The sequence below is a fragment of the Triturus cristatus genome, chromosome 2_2 (genome assembly GCF_964204655.1).
Source record: "Triturus cristatus chromosome 2_2, aTriCri1.1, whole genome shotgun sequence".
Taxonomy (NCBI): domain Eukaryota; kingdom Metazoa; phylum Chordata; class Amphibia; order Caudata; family Salamandridae; genus Triturus; species Triturus cristatus.
Window position 1 is genome coordinate 1,231,342,693 of NC_140582.1, and position 19,242 is coordinate 1,231,361,934.

Below are 19,242 nucleotides of genomic sequence, written 5' to 3' on the forward strand. Positions count from 1 at the left end.
TCACATGCTTGAATCATTTCCCATCATCGAAGAGGGAGTCCCACAGTACATGAAAAGCAGTAAGTAATGACTTTAACATTAAAGTTAATAGAGAAAAAACATTCACTTTAAGATCTTGTCCGAGTCATTAGTAATGTTCCAAACTCCAGCCAATCAGCAGACAGCACCCTCTAGAACACTCTCCACAGAGGCTCCAGGCTCTCAGATTTTCTACTGCACGTAGTGTGAAGGGAGTCTCCCTTAGTTCTGTTCAGTAGTTTCTCTTTGGCCTACTGAATTCTTTCTCATCTTCAGATCAGCATTTTTTCTTCAGGTAGATCTCTTTTTTGAGGCATTGTGACTCTTGTGGGAAACTCAGACTTCATTCAGATGATCCCCAAAAGGAGTGTATCTACTGCCTTCACCCTGATCATCATGTGAGCGACTGTAAAATTTGCAGAACTTTCTCTCAAAACACTCTGAGAGATAGAGAAGGACGTCTTTTTCTGTGGCTGCAGAAGTTCAAAAGTAATGACAATCCTCTGTCTGATGAGGATAGTGATTACTCCCTCTAATCTACTGCTTCTAAAAAGAGGGTAAGTGAGGCACAGTTGGTGTCCCCTAAGGCTGTTAGGGTGCTGAAGAAACATCACAACAATTTAATATCTTATGACCAGCCTTCTTCTAAAAAGGAGTCAGCTTCTCACAAATGTGCCCTCTGCTCCTTCTACAACCTCCAAAATAAAACCAACGTCTAGGTCTCTACCAGAGACGGTTCCGTCTCCTCAAAAAGACGCTACATCGATGAAGCCGTCGACGACACCCTCATCGACTAAAGCTTCCGTCACCACAACTACAAAGTCGACCTTCTTTTCACCTCAGTCCAAGATCATCATGTCGTCGTCCTCTTCTCCATCGACTATAGACTCTGTAAGAGTGAGACCATCTACATCGACGACAGCATCGTCTTCAACGTCGATGGGGAAAAAATGACTTCTGTTAAAAGAATTGTCGACGGATCTCTCATCACTGCTGCTGCTGTCAGTGACTCTGAAAAAGCAAAATCTTTCATCGACGGTAGCCTCGTCAACGATAGCCTTGTCGACGGTAGCCTCATCAACGGTATCCTCATCGACGGTGGCCTCATCGACTGAGCCTAAGACTACGGACACTGACCCCGGTCGACGAGCTTCGTTGACTTCAAAACTGTCGACGGAAGAACTGTTGACGAAAACTTCGTCATCGACATCCTCATCGATGCTTTGTTTGACATCGTCCTCGTTGCTGGCCCCGTCAACGATTTTACCCGCATCTCATTAAAATACTTCAAATTCTGCGTCAATGAAGAGGAAAACTACCCAGGACACTTTTTTGTCAGCTACAATTCCTCAGTCTAAAAGAAAAGCTTCTCAAGAATTAATTTTACCTATCCACGCTTCTCCTAGTAAGGTATCTCCCTCTCCTCTAGAAGAGATATTTGATTTTGGAGATGAAGAGGAAGATTCAGAGGATGATGGCATGTTTGGCGTGGCTCGCAGTCCTTCAGACCTTCGGATAAAGTGCCAGGATAATGAGTACTTTTACTATCCTCAAGACCCCAACGTAGATAGGCAAAGGGAACAAATCATTCAAATGCATGTTTCCAAAGTATCAAATCTACAACATATGGTGGAAGATTACTACCACAGATTCCCTCCTACAGAACTAGCTGCTTCAGTTCCTCAAACTCCTATTACGCTTCCTTCCTTGGTAATTATATCTCTCCCACTTGTTTCTCCACCACCTGTAGCAACACAACCACAGGATTAGGAGCATCATATCACTGATGATGAGAGAGAGGAGGGCGAACTGGACGAGGTATCACTACCTAATGAGTGGGACGACTACCAAATACAAACACCATCTCTTTCCACTCCACCTCAGGTAGATTCGACACCCGAAGATATAGGGGGTTTTCATACCCACATGGATGAGGGCGGCAAAGAGGTTTCAGCTTCCCATGGTAACCACACACGGTGATTGTTTTCTTTACGATTTTAAGGAACAGACCAAAGGACAGATTCACTCAATCCCCATAGTGGATTTTATATGGGAGGAAGGCCTAAAGGTAATGAGAACACCAGCCTCAATTCCAGCAGTCTTACCTAAATTGGAGAAAAAGAATAAGGCGCCTGACAACTCGTTTGCCTGCTTTATAGGACAACCTAAGACGGATTCGGTAATTTCACAAGCTGCTCAACGTCATGCCAGAAATCCTGCTTCTCCCCTGTCTGTTCATCCTGATAGAGACTGAAGACGCCTTGACTCTATTGGTAAAAACCTCTCCACAATGGCAGCAACCACCGTTAGAGCGGCCAACTCTCTTGCTATTCTGAGCAGGTACAACCGCTAAATGTGGTCAGACATTTTGCCTGTTATTGAAAGGTTGCTGAGGACTCGAAGGCTGAGGCAAGGAGAATTCTTCAGGAGGGAGAAAGGATCTCTGCTGAGATTATTGACTGTGCTGTGGATGTTTTATCAACAGGTTTCTGTCAATTGGCTGGGGTGGGGATCCTGAGACGACAGGGCTGGTTAAGAGCTACTTTTTTCTGACAAGAAGTTCAGACATGTTGAATTCTTATTTGGTTACCACATTGACGAAGTAATGCAAACTATTTAAAAGGATACAGATACTGCAAAGGCTCTAGACACACTGCAGTTCAAGAGGCAGCCTTTTCGTGGAGCCAGAGGGCGTGGCTCGTCCTCCTTTCGGGGAAGTTATAATCAATTCAAACAGTACCAACCGTATCAAGGTCGATCTCGATATTCATCATCATAACAGCAGTCGTACAATTAACCTCCTGTCGCTTCCTACGAGCACTATAGAGGCAAGAATGCCTTCAGAGGCAAAAAGAACACCAAGAAACAGTGACAAATGCCCAGTGCTGGCCACAGTTCCCTCCTATCTTTACAAAATTGGTGGAAGAATTCCGTTTTTCCTCCCCGAATGGCCTACAATAACAACAGAAAGATGGGTTTTAGATATACCCACCCCAAGGCCCTCCTCCCTTTCATCTAAAGAAACTGTTGTCTCAGATAAAGATAATGCTGCACAAAAGAGCAATCGAAGTGGTACTAGGTGTACTGCAAGCTACAGGATTTATTCAAGATTTTTACTCAGAAGATAGAAAGCAGGAGAATGGCGTCCCATCTTGGACCTTCGTTGCCTCAACAAATTCCTGAAAAAGCAAACCTTTCATATGTTATCTCTTCAGGAGATTCTTTAATTAGTAAAACAAGAAGATTACATGACTCCCTTAGACCTTCAGGGCGCTTATTTTTATATCCCTTTTTTCCCCGAGCACAGGAAATTCTTATGCTTCAGAGCGGCTGGCATGGATTATAAATTCCGAGTTTTACCATTTGGCCTTCGTTCAGCGCCCCGAGTGCTCACCAAGATCCTGGCATTTGTGGCGGCTCACCTACGACCGGCAGGGATTCTAATCTACCCTTATCTGGATGATTGTCTCATAAAAGCGAAATCCTTGGTAGTGGTAAACAATCCTACTCAGAGATGCCTCTCTCTCTCTTCCAGTCCTTGGGTCTCTCCATCAACCTTCCAAAGACTTGGCTAATACCCTCAAGAGTCAGATCTTTATTAGGAGCAACCTTGGACACTCACCAGACAAAGCCCTACACCTTGCAGGAAAGGAAAGAGAAGATTCACAAACTGGCAGCTCTACTCCTCGTAAAAAAGGTCCACTTCAGTTCGAAAGTACAAACTGCTTCTCGGGATGTTTTCCTCTTGCATTCCCCTCATTCCCAACTGCCGCTTGCGGATGAGGCCCTTGCAAGAATAGCTAGACAGTCAGTGACTGCAAATCTTGGGGTCCTTTGAGGATATTATAAAGATAACACCTCAGATGAAGTAGGCGCTTCCATGGTGGACGGAACATAGCCAGTCATTCCTAGTAGGTTCTCCGAATTACATAATTACAACCGATGCATCTCTCGAGGAGTGGGGAGCACATCTGGAAGGGCTGACAGTTAAGGTCAAATGAGACCCCCCTGCAACGGTCATTACACATCAATCTATTGGAGTTAAAAGCAATATTCCTGGCCCTGAAATCTTTTCTCTCAATAATTTCAGGAGCATCAGTCTTAATTTGGACAAACAATACAACAAGTATGCACTATCTAAACAAACAAGGAGGGACAAGATCGAATACACTATCCCTACAGGCCCAGCAGATTTGGGATTGGGCAATTCAGCACCAGATAATGTTAACAGTGGAACTTGTTCCAGAAGTGGCCAATATCCTGGTGGATTCCTTGAGCGCCGTCCACTATAAAAATTTACAAACTCAAGTGAAAGAGATTCTGCCATTGGTGTGCAAGTTCAGAAGTACATCCTATTAAAACGCCGCCAGAACAGTTAATACCTTTCTTCTTGCAGCTGGCTAAATCTGGCATCTCCCATTTGTCCATTAAGGTTTTCCTCTCCGCAATCTCCAGATTTCGGTGGCATTATGGGTCACAGTCACTTTGGTCATCAAGAATTATAAAAAAAGTTCTTGAAGGATTGTTTAGAATGTTCCCCACAATTAGACATTCGCCTCCGCCTTGGCATCTCAACATTGTATTGGCACAAATTATGAAGAGCCCATTTGAGCCCATTCATACAGCAGACCTCAAATACATTACATGGAAGACGTCTCTTCTGCTGGCTCTTACATCAGCCAGACGAGTAAGCGACATACATGCTTTCAGGATTCATCATCCTTTCCTTGAATTTACAAAGGACTCTGTTATACTTCGTACCAATCCTACCTTCATCCCTAAGGTCCCATCGGATTTTAATTTAAATGAACCAGACATATTGAAAACTTTTTTCCCAAATCCGCAAACACCAGCAGAAAGATCTTTACATTCCTTGGATCTACTTACAGAAGACCACCAGCATCCGCAAGACTGATCAGCTTTTTGTGGCTTATGGTAAAATCAGAAAGGGATATCCTGTTACTAAGCAAGCAATAGCACATTGGATATCATCAGCGATACAGCTTTGCCATCAGCAAGCAGGCAAACCTTTATCTTCGAAGAGGAGACAGCTCACTGTACGAGAGCTGTCTCCTCTTTGACGGCTCCGTTTGCCGGTTTGCCTTTAAAGCAGATCTGCAGAGCAGCATCCTGGTCCAGCAGGTACACTTTCACCAGGCATTACTGTCTGGAAGCTACAAGCAATGCGAACACAGCTGTGGGACAAGCGGTTCCCTGTAATCTTTTTCAATAAGGTGTGCCTCTCTCCTTCCCACCTTCCTATATGTTTTGACTATTGCTTATATTTCATTAGTATTTCAATTGAGTGTTTTGTATCATGTATACATTGTTATGTATATATATATATATATATATATATATATATATATATATATATATTCACTAAAAAAACATAGGTTTCAGGGACGTTATAGTTAGTTGAACATTTGACTCATATAAAACCAGAGAAATTCGCATGTTAAAGTTAGTTGAGCTAACAATAACTCGTGCCCGCAATGCACTGCTGATGATGTCACATATTACATCACTCATGACATGGTCAGTGACATCACTCATGACATCACTGATGACATCTCAAATTACATCACTCATGACATCACTATATCCTATAATATGTACTATAATATGTACGTGCAAACTGCTTTTTCTTAACCAATCACAAACATACTTTTCCACAAAACGAATGTGCACCCTACTTTTAAAAATCAATGCTTTTCATCTCCCAATCAGGTACCGTTTTGTATGAGAAAAGAAACTAGTTCCCCATCTTTAAACATATCTCTTATTCTACGAAGGAACTGCATGAGCTACAGACATCTTTCCATACCTTCCAGCCATACCCTCAAAATGCTAGTGTGGATCGTAGGACATAGCTATGTTTTGTGGTGTAAGAGGTATGCAGAACAGAGACGTATTGACTTAGACCTAGGTTTACAAAATGTGGACATTAAATGGTTTGGACAGAGAGGATTGAAGTGACACCAATTGTTGCCTTTGGTTAAAACCTGTTTGCATCTCCAACACCCTGACCTCATGATTGTGTGCTGTGGTGGAAACGACCGAGGCACATTGACTGGGGTAGATTTGGAAATGCTTATGAAGGACACCTTTGGACAATTGATGTTACTTTTGCCTCAAACTGTCTTTGTATATTCCAATATATGCCAAAGACAGAAGTGGAAATGGTCCTAACAATTTTGTCCTCAGATTGAAAAATCTTGGAAAAAAGTCAACAAAGCTGTCTCTGCATACCTCAGAGACCACAAAATGGGGTCCATATACAACTACAACATACGTTTTGATATTGCGGATATATAAAGAAGTGATGGAGTACACTTCACAGATCAGGGAAACCGAGTTTTCCTGAATAACTTGAAGCTGTGCATCCGCACTTATATGTAACTCCAACTAATGAACACAAGGGCTCTTTTTAGAGCCACCTCATTACTTACAACTTAGGCCCCCTATTTTAGGACCATATAACGCCAACTCCCGCACCCTCGCCAAAATGTATTCTCCACACAGCTGTGGCGCAGCGGCCAGACCATCTCTCTTTGTAGCACAGACCTCTCGCTTTGATCCCCAGCTCTACTCACCCATAGGGGTAAGTAGTTTGCGCTCTACAAATACCATATTGATTTACCTTCGCACTCCCTATACAACACCAGCTAAGCACCATACACATGCTACAATGTTCTAAACAAAAGTTCATCCAAGTACCTATAACTACATGCTGACACTACTTGCACAGATGTGGCACAGCGACCAGAGCTCATGACTTCACAGCATATGACACAAAGTTTGGACTCACGCTTTAATACCCGATTCCGGCAGCAGCTCAGCTTAGCAACATGAGACTCTAGACAATACCTCACATATATTCTGTACCCCAGGACTTTCATACCAGTACGGGTCAGTTATTCATCCTAGTAGTTATAAACACATCCGGACACTACTTCCACAACTGTAGTGCAGCAGCCACATCACGCTTTAATCCCCGAGTCCCGCACCAGCTCACCTTACCCGCATCACACTCTACCCAATACCTCACTTAATTTCCGTAGCCCACCACTTACACACTGGTAGGGGTGAATACTTCACTTCGTACCCCTTGTATAGCACACCCTAAACACCCCACATAGGTTACAGTGCTCCTACCCTCCTATTTCCCACTTTCTTCCCCTTAGTCGCTTCAACGGAATCACAAAATGGCGGCCAACACTTCCTAGTTGCAACCGCTTGCACCGCTCGCAGCCAATCAGCAACAAGCTCGTGCTCGTAACGCCTCAGCCAATCAGATGGCAGAATTACCAAATATCGATATCTGTAAATTTAGATATTTCTCAAAAACTACTGAACGAATTCACACCAAATAAACAAAAGTGTGCTTTCTAGACCAAGACCCTTCTCCCTGCCAAATTTGGGGTAATTCCGTTCACCCGTTCGACCTGTAGCCTTGTCTAAAGTTTCCTATGGAAATTAACATGGAGAAAACACGTTTTGGGACCCCCTTTTTTCTCGGCCCCCCCCTTGACGAATCACCCCCAAACTTTCAACATAGGAGCTGATCTCGACAAAGAATTAGTTTTGAGAATTTCGCGAAGATTCGTCAATCGGCGCCAACGTTTTTGCGAATAGAATGTTGCTATATATATATATATATTCACTGAAAAAACCATAGGTTTCACACATGTTATAGTTAGCTGGACATTTTACTGATAAAAAACCAATGAAATTCCCCCGTTATAGTTACTGTAGGCAACTATAACTCACGCGACCGCAATCCTCTGCTGATGCTAATACTGTATTTAGACACTTATTTGCCCATATCTTCTTCCATTAAATTTTAGCTATACATATATTACAAATATTTTTTTTTCATAAAGACACATATGTCATCAGCAGAGGATTACGGTCGCGTGAGTTATAGTTGCCTACAGTAACTATAACGGGGGAATTTCATTGGTTTTTTATCAGTAAAATGTCCAGCTAACTATAACATGTGTGAAACCTATGGTTTTTTCAGTGAATTAGCAAGGTTTTTTAAATGCTATTTCCTAACTATAACGTGTGTGAAACCTATGGTTTTTTCAGTGAATTTGTACGGTTTTTTAAATGCTAAGTTACTTTACGCCATTTGTGGCGTGCGCGCCCACTTAACGCAGTTCGTTCCGTGCACGGTTTTTATCAACTTTAATAAGCCCTGTACATTTGGTGGCCTTCGGCCACCAAAAGCACAGGGGGTGAGGTCAATGTGGATAGTGTTTTTTTTATTTCGATTTTATAATTTCATGTTGCCAAAATTACGTTTTTTTCTCTATTAATAAGCCCTGCACATTTGGTGGCCTGCGGCCACCAAAAGCACAGGGGGTGGGGTAAGTGTGGATAGTGTTTTTTTTATTTTTATTTTTTTACCGTAAGCGTACGGTAAGCTTACGGTAAGCGTACGGTAAGCGTACGGTAAGCGTACCCCGCGAAATTGCCGAAAAAAAAATAAAACCGTTTTTGCTCTTGGGGGATGTTTGGGGACTCCCTCAACATGACTATGTGGGAGGGAGTTGTCAAAACAGCCCCGTAACATGTTTTTGGCCATCATGTTTGATAAACAACACTCAGTGCGAGAGACAAAATGGCGGACGCCGCTTCCTGGTTTCGGCCGATTCGAATGTTTACTAAGATCTAAGAGCCAATCAGAATCGCGCTCGCGCACGCCACCGTAAGCTTACGGTAAGCGTACGGTAAGCGTACGGTAAGCGTACCGTAAGCGGGCTCAGATATATATATTGATTTAAAGGCTATTTTCTCAGAATCTACTGAACAGATTTACACCAAACCTACAAAAGGCACTTCCTTGACCTAGGGACTACCTCTCTGCCAAATTTCTAGTAATTCTGTTCAGCCGTTCGGGCTGTAGCTCGTTCTAAAGGTCCTATGGAAAAATGCATGGGAAAAACGCGTTTTGGGACCCCCCTTTTATCTCAGCCCCCGCTTGACGAATCCCCCCGAGACTTTCAGGGTAGGAGCGGAGCGTAGCGCCCCACCTATTTTGAGAAATTCGCGAGGATTCGTCGATCGGCGCCAAAGTTATTCAAAATAGAATGTTGAGGTTTTCCTATGGAAACGTGGTCCTAACTATAACTACCTACTGGCGACCGCCAGTAGGTAATATATACATGTATTTGTGATGCGTATTTCTACGTACAGGATTATGTATGTTTTCTACTGCATGCCTTATATCAGCATACATACCTATAATACTACTGCTATCTATGCGGATTCAAGCGTGTGAATCTTTGAAAGATACCCCAATACTGGAGAAAAAAATATGTTACTTACCTATAAACTGTGGTTCTCCAGTATTGGTATCTTTCATAGATTCACATGCAAGCCACCCTCCTCCCCATAGAGGCTCCCCTGGTTTATTTTATATGCTAATATTACACTTGTGCTCGAAAATCTGAGAGCCAGGAGCCTCTGTGGAAAGGGTTCTAGAGGGTGCTGTTGCCTGGAGTTTGGACCATTTCTAAATACTAGGATGAGATATTAAAGTGAACGTTTTTTCTCTATTAACTTTAATGTTAAAGTTATTACTTACTGCTTTTTATGTACCTTGGGACTCCCATTTCGACGATGGGGAATGATTCAAGCATGTGAATCCATGAAAGATACCAATACTGGAGAACCACAGTTTACAGGTAAGTAACTCATTTTCATCCGCTCTCTCCTAGCGCTGGTGCACTGTTGGCTGCCTAGCTCCAACGCAGGCACAATTGCGTCATGTTGCTGGCATGCCTGTGTTTTGGTCTGGATAGTTTGTGCAGGAAGGAATCCCTTCCTACACAAAAACTATTGTTTGGAGCTATTTCCTCTTTGTGCTGTCGAATGCAGCACACCTGCAAAGACGAAATAACGAGAACCAATGAAAACATTTGTACTTGTTACAGCAGCCTCAGGTAGCTGCACCGCTCTGCTGCAAACTGATGTTTATAAGTCTTTGTAAATATGGGTTTGGATCAAAATACATGTGAGGATCCACTGGAAATCCCAAGCCCCCCCTATGTAAAGTCTACTTGATGCAAGGTAACACATGGCAGTGCTGTACTTTCTTTTTTACAAAGTCACACAAATCGGGATTTGCGTGGCTTTCTAAATCCCAAAATAGGTTTTGCATCTGGGCTGCGCCCAAAAAATGACACAACCCCAATGCATAATCTTAGTAAATCTGGGCCAAATGTTTCCTCATGTACTTTGGGGCACGCCTACATGCAAATGAGGGAAAGCCCCTTTGAGATCGCTGGGGCAAAACGTACACTGGCACGATCCGTGCCCTACAAGCTGCCACACAAGCATCATTGTACCCTTCTGTAATACCAAAGTGCCCCAAGTGTGCAAGATGTGAGCGCAAACACCCACTGTGCCAATGGGGCACTAACTGCAAGACAGCGTCTGATGAACATCTAATTGGTGGAAAATAAATGGGTTCTCATGGCTGCAGTGAGAATCAACTAACCATTGGCAGGACAGGTTCAGGCTTCCAAGGCTTGGATTAGTCCACAATGAAAGGATAGGCTGCACATGGAGGTGTCATATTTGTTTGTCTGTGCAAATCTCATTTCCCAAAACATTGGGCTACAAAACATGAATGATTTGTCTCTTTTTAGGTTCCTTATTGTTTTAATGTGTTGTCCTATCAGTAACATACCGTTCTATTTACTGATCGCCCTTGAGCGTTCATTTGTTTTACTTGCAATTGTTGGATTTATGGCTCCTTTGTTCACAAGTTCTCCACAGAGGCTTTCTTACAAATTCAGTGAACATCATTCAGTATAATTACTCGCTCTAGGTCAAAAGTCTCAACGATGAAAAATGGTGCTTTGAATGACTTTGCAGTACTTACAACTTTATCTTCTTTCTCCTTTTCTAACATTCTTTTTTGGGGAAACAACTTTAGCTCCACACAGCTGTAGCTGGTTGACAACACTTCACATCACGCGCACACACTACAGACTACACATTATGGAAAAAGCACAACACAAGACAACACATCTTCAGAAAGGGGCTTTCTAGCCATTTACTTGTTTGCCATACATAATCGGCCACACCTAACCAACTACACCTTCCATAGCAATCTGACCTGCTTAGCTACTATTACTTCAATACCTTTCCTACCTACCTCCCTATCTACCAAACCTACTTCCAAATCTAACCTACTTACCGACTATATGTAGCATAGCTAACCTACAATTCTTACCTTAAATACATACCATGCATATCTTATCTACTGTATCTACCATACGCACTCTACCATACCTACCCTGCCGTTTATACATAATCTAACATACCTAATCTAATTTACCAGCTCTGCCTACCGGACACACAGACCATCTCCAGATACAAACCTATAATACCCTCCCACCTACCATACCTAACCTACAATACTTAACCTTCCACTGAGCCATTGGGAGCGTGGCCTTATATTCCGACTTAGGGCAGGTACTATTAAACATGCTCTTAGTTTTCCTTTATGGAATTTTAATGACCAATGTGCTGAGCCTTGCCCTTGTGACTTTCAGAGCAAGTAAACAATTTTACACTTTTTTTTTTTTTTTGCAAATTTTATATGAAGTATATTAAATGGTTTTTAATTACGTATTTTAAAAAACTAAAACCAATTAGCCTGGAACTTGCATTTTTAATGATTTTGACCCTGGATGACCAGGAACTTGTCTTTCGTGTGAGCTCCTTCTTAAAAACTGTGGTTCGTGCTCGTTTAACAATGTCTTAAAATTTGTATGGACTATCTTTATGTGTAAACAGCAATTTATTGTGCATTTTGTATGTTTTCCTTCATTTTATTGTGCTTTTATGGATTATTACTGATCCGAATAAAGTTTCATTGACTTGACTTGACTTGAACCTTCCATATCTACAAGACCCAACCCACAATACTTAACCTCCCATATCTACCATAACTAACCTACCATTACCTACCCTAGCAGCCTAACCCTCCCATGCTTACCATACATACTTACCATACAAATCTAACCTACCTTAGCAAATCTACCACACCTCACCTGCCTGTGCGCCAAACCTACCACACCTAACCTCCCTCCACATCTGTATTGTGTGTAACCCCCACCTGCACTACAGTGGTATCTTTGTGTTTTTATGATGAGTTTGACAACATTGAGGAAGAAGTAACAAAACGTGTCTCTTAAATTTAAAATGTTCCTTTGTAATGGCTGTCCTGAAATTATTAAACAAACACAGCTCACAAGCACTCCTGACATTCTTCTCACAACCTTACCTTTTCTACACTGACACAAACCTCAGTTGTTGCAGCATGATATCAACAAACAGGCATCGAACATCACATTTTACAAATACTAACAATGTACTTTGTAATAACCCAAAACAAACATCGCAACCCTATCACTACAATTACTCTCTACTTCAAAAAATCTAACTACAGTTCTGTCAACTTCACATACTGACAAAGCAACACTTCTTTTAAAACAACTAACAAATGAAAATAACATCAAACACATTTCTACTAACATTTTTCCTATACCCTCTTTCTACTTTACCAACTGTATCCTACCTGAAAATGACAAGCTTTGCACTGTTAAGAAATACTATAAAACAAAGTTATCAATCTCTACTTCTAATTAAATATCAAGACAGGCTTTTTGGCACAGCTAATGATTATTTTACCTGTGTTTTAGGTCCCTGTGAAGACCTCCACCCCCTCCTGTTTCACTCTCTTCTCCAGTTGTGGGTCTGGCTTGAGGAGGCTCTAGTTTTCTAGCAGAATGTAAACCAGCAACCCACAGAAAGGGATGCAGTAGGTCAGCTGCCCTCAGCCATTAGTTGTTTAGTGTATCATTGACAGGCTCTTAGCCCTCATTACAGCCATTGTTTTTTGTATCTGTAATTCATGGTGTATGGAGTATTGCATGTGTGGTGGCATATGTTGATGTCATTGGTAAATTAAGCATATGCGTGTGTAAAGAAAGGGGCAGATTTTCCTTTATTTCTGCTTCTATACTTGTATTTCATATGACCACTAGAGACTCGTTAACAGAGCAAAAGTCTTGCTCCATATGAGATAAGAAGGTGGCTGGAATTTGAAACTAGGAGGAGGGGCCAGTGAGAACCAAAGCAGTGCATATGTTAGCAACAGCTCAGGTGTAATGTAAAGTGCGGGCAGGTGCTGCTATCCCAAGAGATTACTAACACAGGTTGGGGCGATTGAGCTCTCACAAGAGAGTACTAGCTCAATCACCCCAGCCTGTGCGACTCCTCTCTTGGGATATCTCAATCACCCCATCCTGTGTGAGTACTCTCCTGGGATATCTCATTCACCCCAGCCTCTGTGAGTACTCTCTTGGGATAGCACATTCACCCCAGCCTGTGTGAGTACTCCCTTAGGATGTCTCATTCACCCCAGCCTGTGTGAGTACTCCCTTAGGATGTCTCATTCACCCCAGCCTGTGTGAGTACTCTCTTGGGATATCTCATTCACCCCATCCTGTGTTAGTTCTCTCTAGGGACATCTCATTCACCCATGCCTGTGTGAGTACTCCCTTAGGATGTCTCATTCACCCCATCCTGTGTGAGTACTCTCATGGTATAGCCCATTCACCCCAGCCTATGCTAGTTCTCTCTTCACCCCAGCCTGTGTGAGTATTCTCTTGGGATATCTCATTCACCCCAGCCAGAGTGAATACTCTCTTGGGATATCTCATTCACCCCAGCCTCTGTGAGTACTCTCTTGGGATAGCACAGTCACTCCAGCCTGTGTTAGTTCTCTCTTGGGATATCTCATTTACCCCAGCCTGTGTGAGTACTCTTTTGGGATATCTCATTCACCTCTGCCCGTGTGAGTACTCTCTTGGGATAGCTCAGTCACCCATGCCTGTGCTAGTACTCTCTTGGAATAGCTCAGTCACCCATGCCTGTGTTAGTATTCTCTTGGGATAGCTATGTCACCCATGCCTGTGTTACTACTCTCTTAGGATAGCTCAATGGTCACAGCCTGTATGAGTACTCTCTTGTGATAGCTCTGGTGCCCCATCCTGTGCGACTACTCTCCTAGGATAGCTCAGTCACCCCAGCCTGTGTGAGTACTCTTTTGGGATATCTCATTCACCCCTGCCTGTGTGAGTACTCTCTTGAGATAGCTCAGTCACCCATGCCTGTGTTAGTACTCTCTTAGGATAGCTCAATGGTCACAACCTGTATGAGTACTCTCTTGTGATAGCTTTGGTGCCCCATCCTGTGCAAATACTCTCCTAGGATAGCTCAGTCACCCCAGACTGTGTGAGTACTCTTTTGGGTTATCTCATTTACCCCAGCCTCTGTGAGTACTCTCTTGGGATAGCACAGTCACCCCAGCCTGTGTTAGTTCTCTCTTGGGATATCTCATTTACCCCAGCCTGTGTGAGTACTTTTTTGGGATATCTCATTCACCCATGCCTGTGATAGTACTCTCTTGGGATAGCTCTGTCACCCATGCCTGTGTTACTACGCTACCCCATGTCTGTCTGAGTACAATATCAAACAATGTTTAAGGCAAGATTTTAAGTCAGACATCACTGAGGAGGCCAGACAACCAAACTGTAATCCTGTTGTTAAAATGTACAATTAAGACCCCCTATTTCTTTTTATCTGCAGTTTTTCTAATCATGTCTGTGGCAAAGAGGCTCTTTCATGTGCCACTGAGGGTCATAGGGTTTCTGAAAGTTAACTTCACACTTCTTACCCAGACGGTAGAGCACGATGTTTATGAATGTGGCGACTGCAACCATCACTCCCAGGGTTATAACCTTTGTCCTTACACGAGGGATCTCCCGACCGCCTGGAACGGAAATCACAGAATCCTGCATTTTACTTTCATTTAGGAGTGAATCACCATCCTGTAGTTGGAGTACAAAATCATAGAACAACTTGTAATAGCCTCAGTTAATATGTGTCATGTTATTCCAATGAATATCAGTATGTATGAAGACTGTTCCCTGATTCTCAGTGTGTGCCAACACTGGCCACTGGGTCTCGGTGTGTACAAAGACTGGTCATTGAAACTCATTGTGTGCCAAGACTAGTCACTGAGTTTTGGTGTGTGCCAAGACTGTTCATTGAGTCTCTGTGTGTGCTAAGACCATTCACAGAGCCTCAGTGTGTGCCCCGAGACTGCTCACTGAGTCTCTGTATGTGCCAAGACTATTTACTAAGTGTCAGTGTGTGCCAAGACTCGCCACCGAGTCTCAGTGTGTGCCAAGATTGGTTATTGAGTCTCCCTCTGTGCCAAGACTAGGCACTGAGTCTCCGTGTGTGCCAAGAGTGGTCATTGAGTCTCAGTGTGTGCCAAGACTATTCACTGAGTTTCAGTGTGAGCCAAGACTCTTCACCGAGTCTCAGTGTGTGCCAAAACTGGTCACTGAGACTCAGTGTGTGCCAAAGACAGTGTGTTCCATGACTGGCATTGAGTCTCAGTGTGTATGAAGACTAGTCACTGAGTCTCAGTGTGTGCTAAGACTGCTCAGTGAGTCTCACTGTGTGCCAAGTCTGGTCACTGAGACTCAGTGTGTGCCAAAGCCAGTGTGTTCCATGACTGGCCATTGAGTCTCAGTGTGTACGAAGACTGGTCACTGAGTCTCAGTGTGTGCTAAGACTGCTCTGTGAGTCTCATTTTGTGCCAAGACTGCTCAGTGAGTCTCAGTGTGTGCCAAGACTCACCACTGGGTCTCAGTGTGTGCCAAGATTAGTTATTGAGTCTCCCTCTGTGCCACGACTGGGCACTGAGTCTTTGTGTGTGCCACGAGTGGTCATTGACTCTCAGTGTTTGCCAAGACCATTCACTGAGTCTCAGTGTGCGCCAAGACTCTTCAATGAGTCTCAGTGTGTGCCAACACTAGTACTGAGACTCAGTGTGTGCCAAAGACAGTGTGTTCCATGACTGGCCATTGAGTCTCAGTGTGTACGAAGACTAGTCACTGAGTCTCAGTGTGTACTAAGACTGCTCAATGAGTCTCAGTGTGTGCCAACACTGGTCACTGACTGATCCCTGAGTCTCAGTGTGTGCCAAAATTGGTCCCTGAGTCTAGGTACATGCCAAGACTGAAAATGACAACATTGGATATAAATTAATAAGGTAGGTCTAACTTTTATTTTTGAAAAATTGATTTTATTAACTTTATGCATAGGAGAACAGTACAACACACACTGTGTACAGCAAGGAAGGTCACATCATGTAATTGCAAGGCATTTACACAGAGTTGGCAATGTATCCCACAGTAAAGCGACAAGAACATTGACTGTTGCATCTTTGTCCTCAAACAATACAATACAGTGATTGACCCAACCATTTCCTCCATTCTCGGTTGTGCTTAAGGGGGCAACCCCTGCCTTGTCCACTGACCTCTCCTGCAGGGCACACCAATCCACACACCGGTGCCACTGGGTAAGAGCGGGTTGAGAAGATGATCTCCATTGGGCAGCGATATCACGTTTGGCCACTGCCAGGGCAGTCCCCAAGAAGGAGCTGGCCGAGGTTGTGCCTCCAGAACCCTCCAGGATACCCAGCAGGAGCACTAAAGGGGAAAGAAGGACCACCCATCTTGTATTTTTAGTCATTTCTCTCACTACCTGAGACCATTACTTTTGGATTAAGGAGCATTGCCAAACCACATGATCGAAGTCTGCAGGATCGTCCCCACAGTGAGGGCAAGAGGGGGTGGAGAGAAGTCATGCCGGATACATCTAAACTGGGGAGATAGGCTCCATTTAATTAGTAGGTCTGAAGCAGGCATAACTTGATCGCAGTAGTTCTTGGTGTCATCAGGGCATCGTGTCAGTTGTCATCTTCCAGTGTGCCTATCCATGTCCCCCAGAGGTTAGCCATCCCTAAACTGCTGTCGTGGAGACCCCATTGACAATAAGTAAATGGGATATGGGCCCTCGAGCTACGCCATAGGAAGGAGGCTGCAATCCTATCTTGAGTTTGAAACCAGCCCCACGAGAGGGAGAGCAACTACTTTTGAAAGATGTGGAGGAAACAGGGCAGCACCATCATGTTGTAGAGGGCGATACACCCCATTACGTTTAGCGGAACAGACTGCCGCTTGAACCTTCCACACCATGGCTCTATATTGAGGGACCATGCCAGCTCAGGGTGCAAGGCGACCCATATGCCTAGGTATTTAAAGGAGAGACGACGGATGGGTATGGTGTAGACAGCCCGGGCCAGTTCAGTGGAGGGCTTACTGGGTAATGAGCGATGTCTTACAAATAATCTTCTTCCTCCCTGGGAGTCAGTGAAGACTCTGAAGAAGACAAGTATCATGGGAATTACAAGAGAGCCCAAAAATAGTACATGCCACTGCTTTCTGGACCAACTGCAGCCTATCAATCAGGTATTTAGGCAGGCCTGTGTAGAGTCTGTTCCCCTAGTCAAGCCGTGGTGTTATCAGGGCTTGAATCACTTGTTGTCTAGCCGTAAAGGACAGGAGATGCAGGAACTTCCTAAGTATGCAGAGTAGGGCAAAGCAAGTACCCGCTACCAAATTAACTTGGGTGCGTAATAGCAGTTGCCCATCAAATTTGAAGCCCAGGTTTTTCGCCACCAGATTTTGAGATAGCGGGGTTGGTCGGGAGTAGGTGGGGGGATCAGATGGCCAAAAAGACTGCCATGATATTCCGGCCTCTGAACCGCGAAGAGGAGATCAGTCTTCCCAGCGTTACATTTAAGTTGATTCATGGACAGTCACCTGGACATCGCTGTGAGACAATTACTGATTTTATCGCATGGGAAAGCCTCGTTATTCTCCCCGGAGAAGAGTAGTTGGGTGTCATCGCAGATGACATGATTTCTGCTCCAAAAGATCCTGCAAGGAAGTGAGATAAACAGTAAATAGGGCTGAGCCTTGTGGCACTCCTACCCTTAGTTTACGGGAGTTGGAAGAAAAAGGGTGCCACCACACCTCTTGTCCTCTCTCCTCCATAAAAGATGCAAGCCACTGCCAGGCCTGCCCCCTAAGTCCCACAGAGTGGAGACAAGCTAAGAGGATGTGGTGAGAGGTCGTACGATCGAACGCTGCAGATAGATCCAACAAAACCAGCAGTGCCCTTTCACCCACTTCCAACTTGAGTCGTATGGAATCGACTACCTTCAGCAGAACTGTCTCAGTAGTTGGGGCAAAAACCGGATTGGCTAGCATGTCGCAAGATAATGCTTTCTAAGCACCAAGATATCTGTTGGTTGACATGTTTCCTCAGCATTTTTTAAAAGGCTGAGAGGAGAGTGATTGGTCTGTAGTTGGTCAGATCAGTGAGGCCCACCTGAGTTTTTTAATGAGCGGTACAAGTTTTGCTGTTACCATTTTATTGGCATCATAGCTGAGGAGAGGGAGGTATTAAGTAGCTGATTCACCAGCGGGTTAATAGCTTCTGCCCCACGGGATAAAATAATGGAGGGGCTCGGATCCGAAGGGGAGCCTGATTTGAGGTGACTTAGCGCTAGAAGAGAGTCTTCCATGGTAATGGGAGAAAAGAAATCCAAGACATTAGCTTTACCTTTAGTGAAGGAGAATGATGGAATAAGATCTGGACAACTCTCTCCCACATTCACCTTCTTGTTGCAGTCTACTACCTCTGTGCTATAAATGCCTTTTCAATGTCGATTAGAAGCAATGTCAAGTCTGGAGGTAGGCGGTGACAGTGGGCCAGGTCCACATAAAGCCTCCGAAGACTGTGTTGCGTGCTTCGAGTCAGCATAAAACCCCACTGGTGAGGATGAACCAAAGTGGATAGGACCTGCTTGAGCCGGGTAGCCAACAGAGTTGCCAGGATCTTAACTTCCACATTATGTAAAGATATTGGGCGATAACAGACACACAAAGTGGACAGAAGTTGTGTCTTGAGGATCACTGCGATTGTGGCGGTGTGTATTTCTGCTGGAAAGGGACCCAATTTTCTCACCTCCTTATAAAGGTAGGAAGTTGTGGAGTAAGAATATCTAAAAATTTCAGGTAATATTCTGCGGGGGACCCATCAGGACCGGGGGTTTTACTGGGGACCACAGCCGACAAGGCTTGCCGGAGCTCCTCAATGTTGAAGGGCTCATCGAGAGCTAAAATCTTGGTCTGTGAGAGGCGGGGAAGGGGAACATCCTCAATAAACTGAGTGGGCAGAGCTTGATCCCTTGCGGGGGGAAGTGTATAGTTG

General features: G+C 44.0%; 1 protein-coding gene across 2 annotated transcripts in view; it reads right to left on the bottom strand.

The window, feature by feature from the left end:
• Positions 1-19,242, bottom strand: part of LOC146863462 (zinc-binding protein A33-like) — a 298,135-nt gene that overhangs the window by 220,921 nt on the left and 57,972 nt on the right. Inside the window, exon 2 of one of the 2 annotated variants that reach the window (XM_085643375.1) lies at positions 14,783-14,878. In XM_085643375.1, coding sequence (XP_085499501.1) covers positions 14,783-14,878 — 96 coding nt within the window. Of the gene's footprint in view, positions 1-14,782; positions 14,937-19,242 lie in introns of both variants that reach the window. The other variant, XM_085643374.1, reaches the window with a different exon arrangement.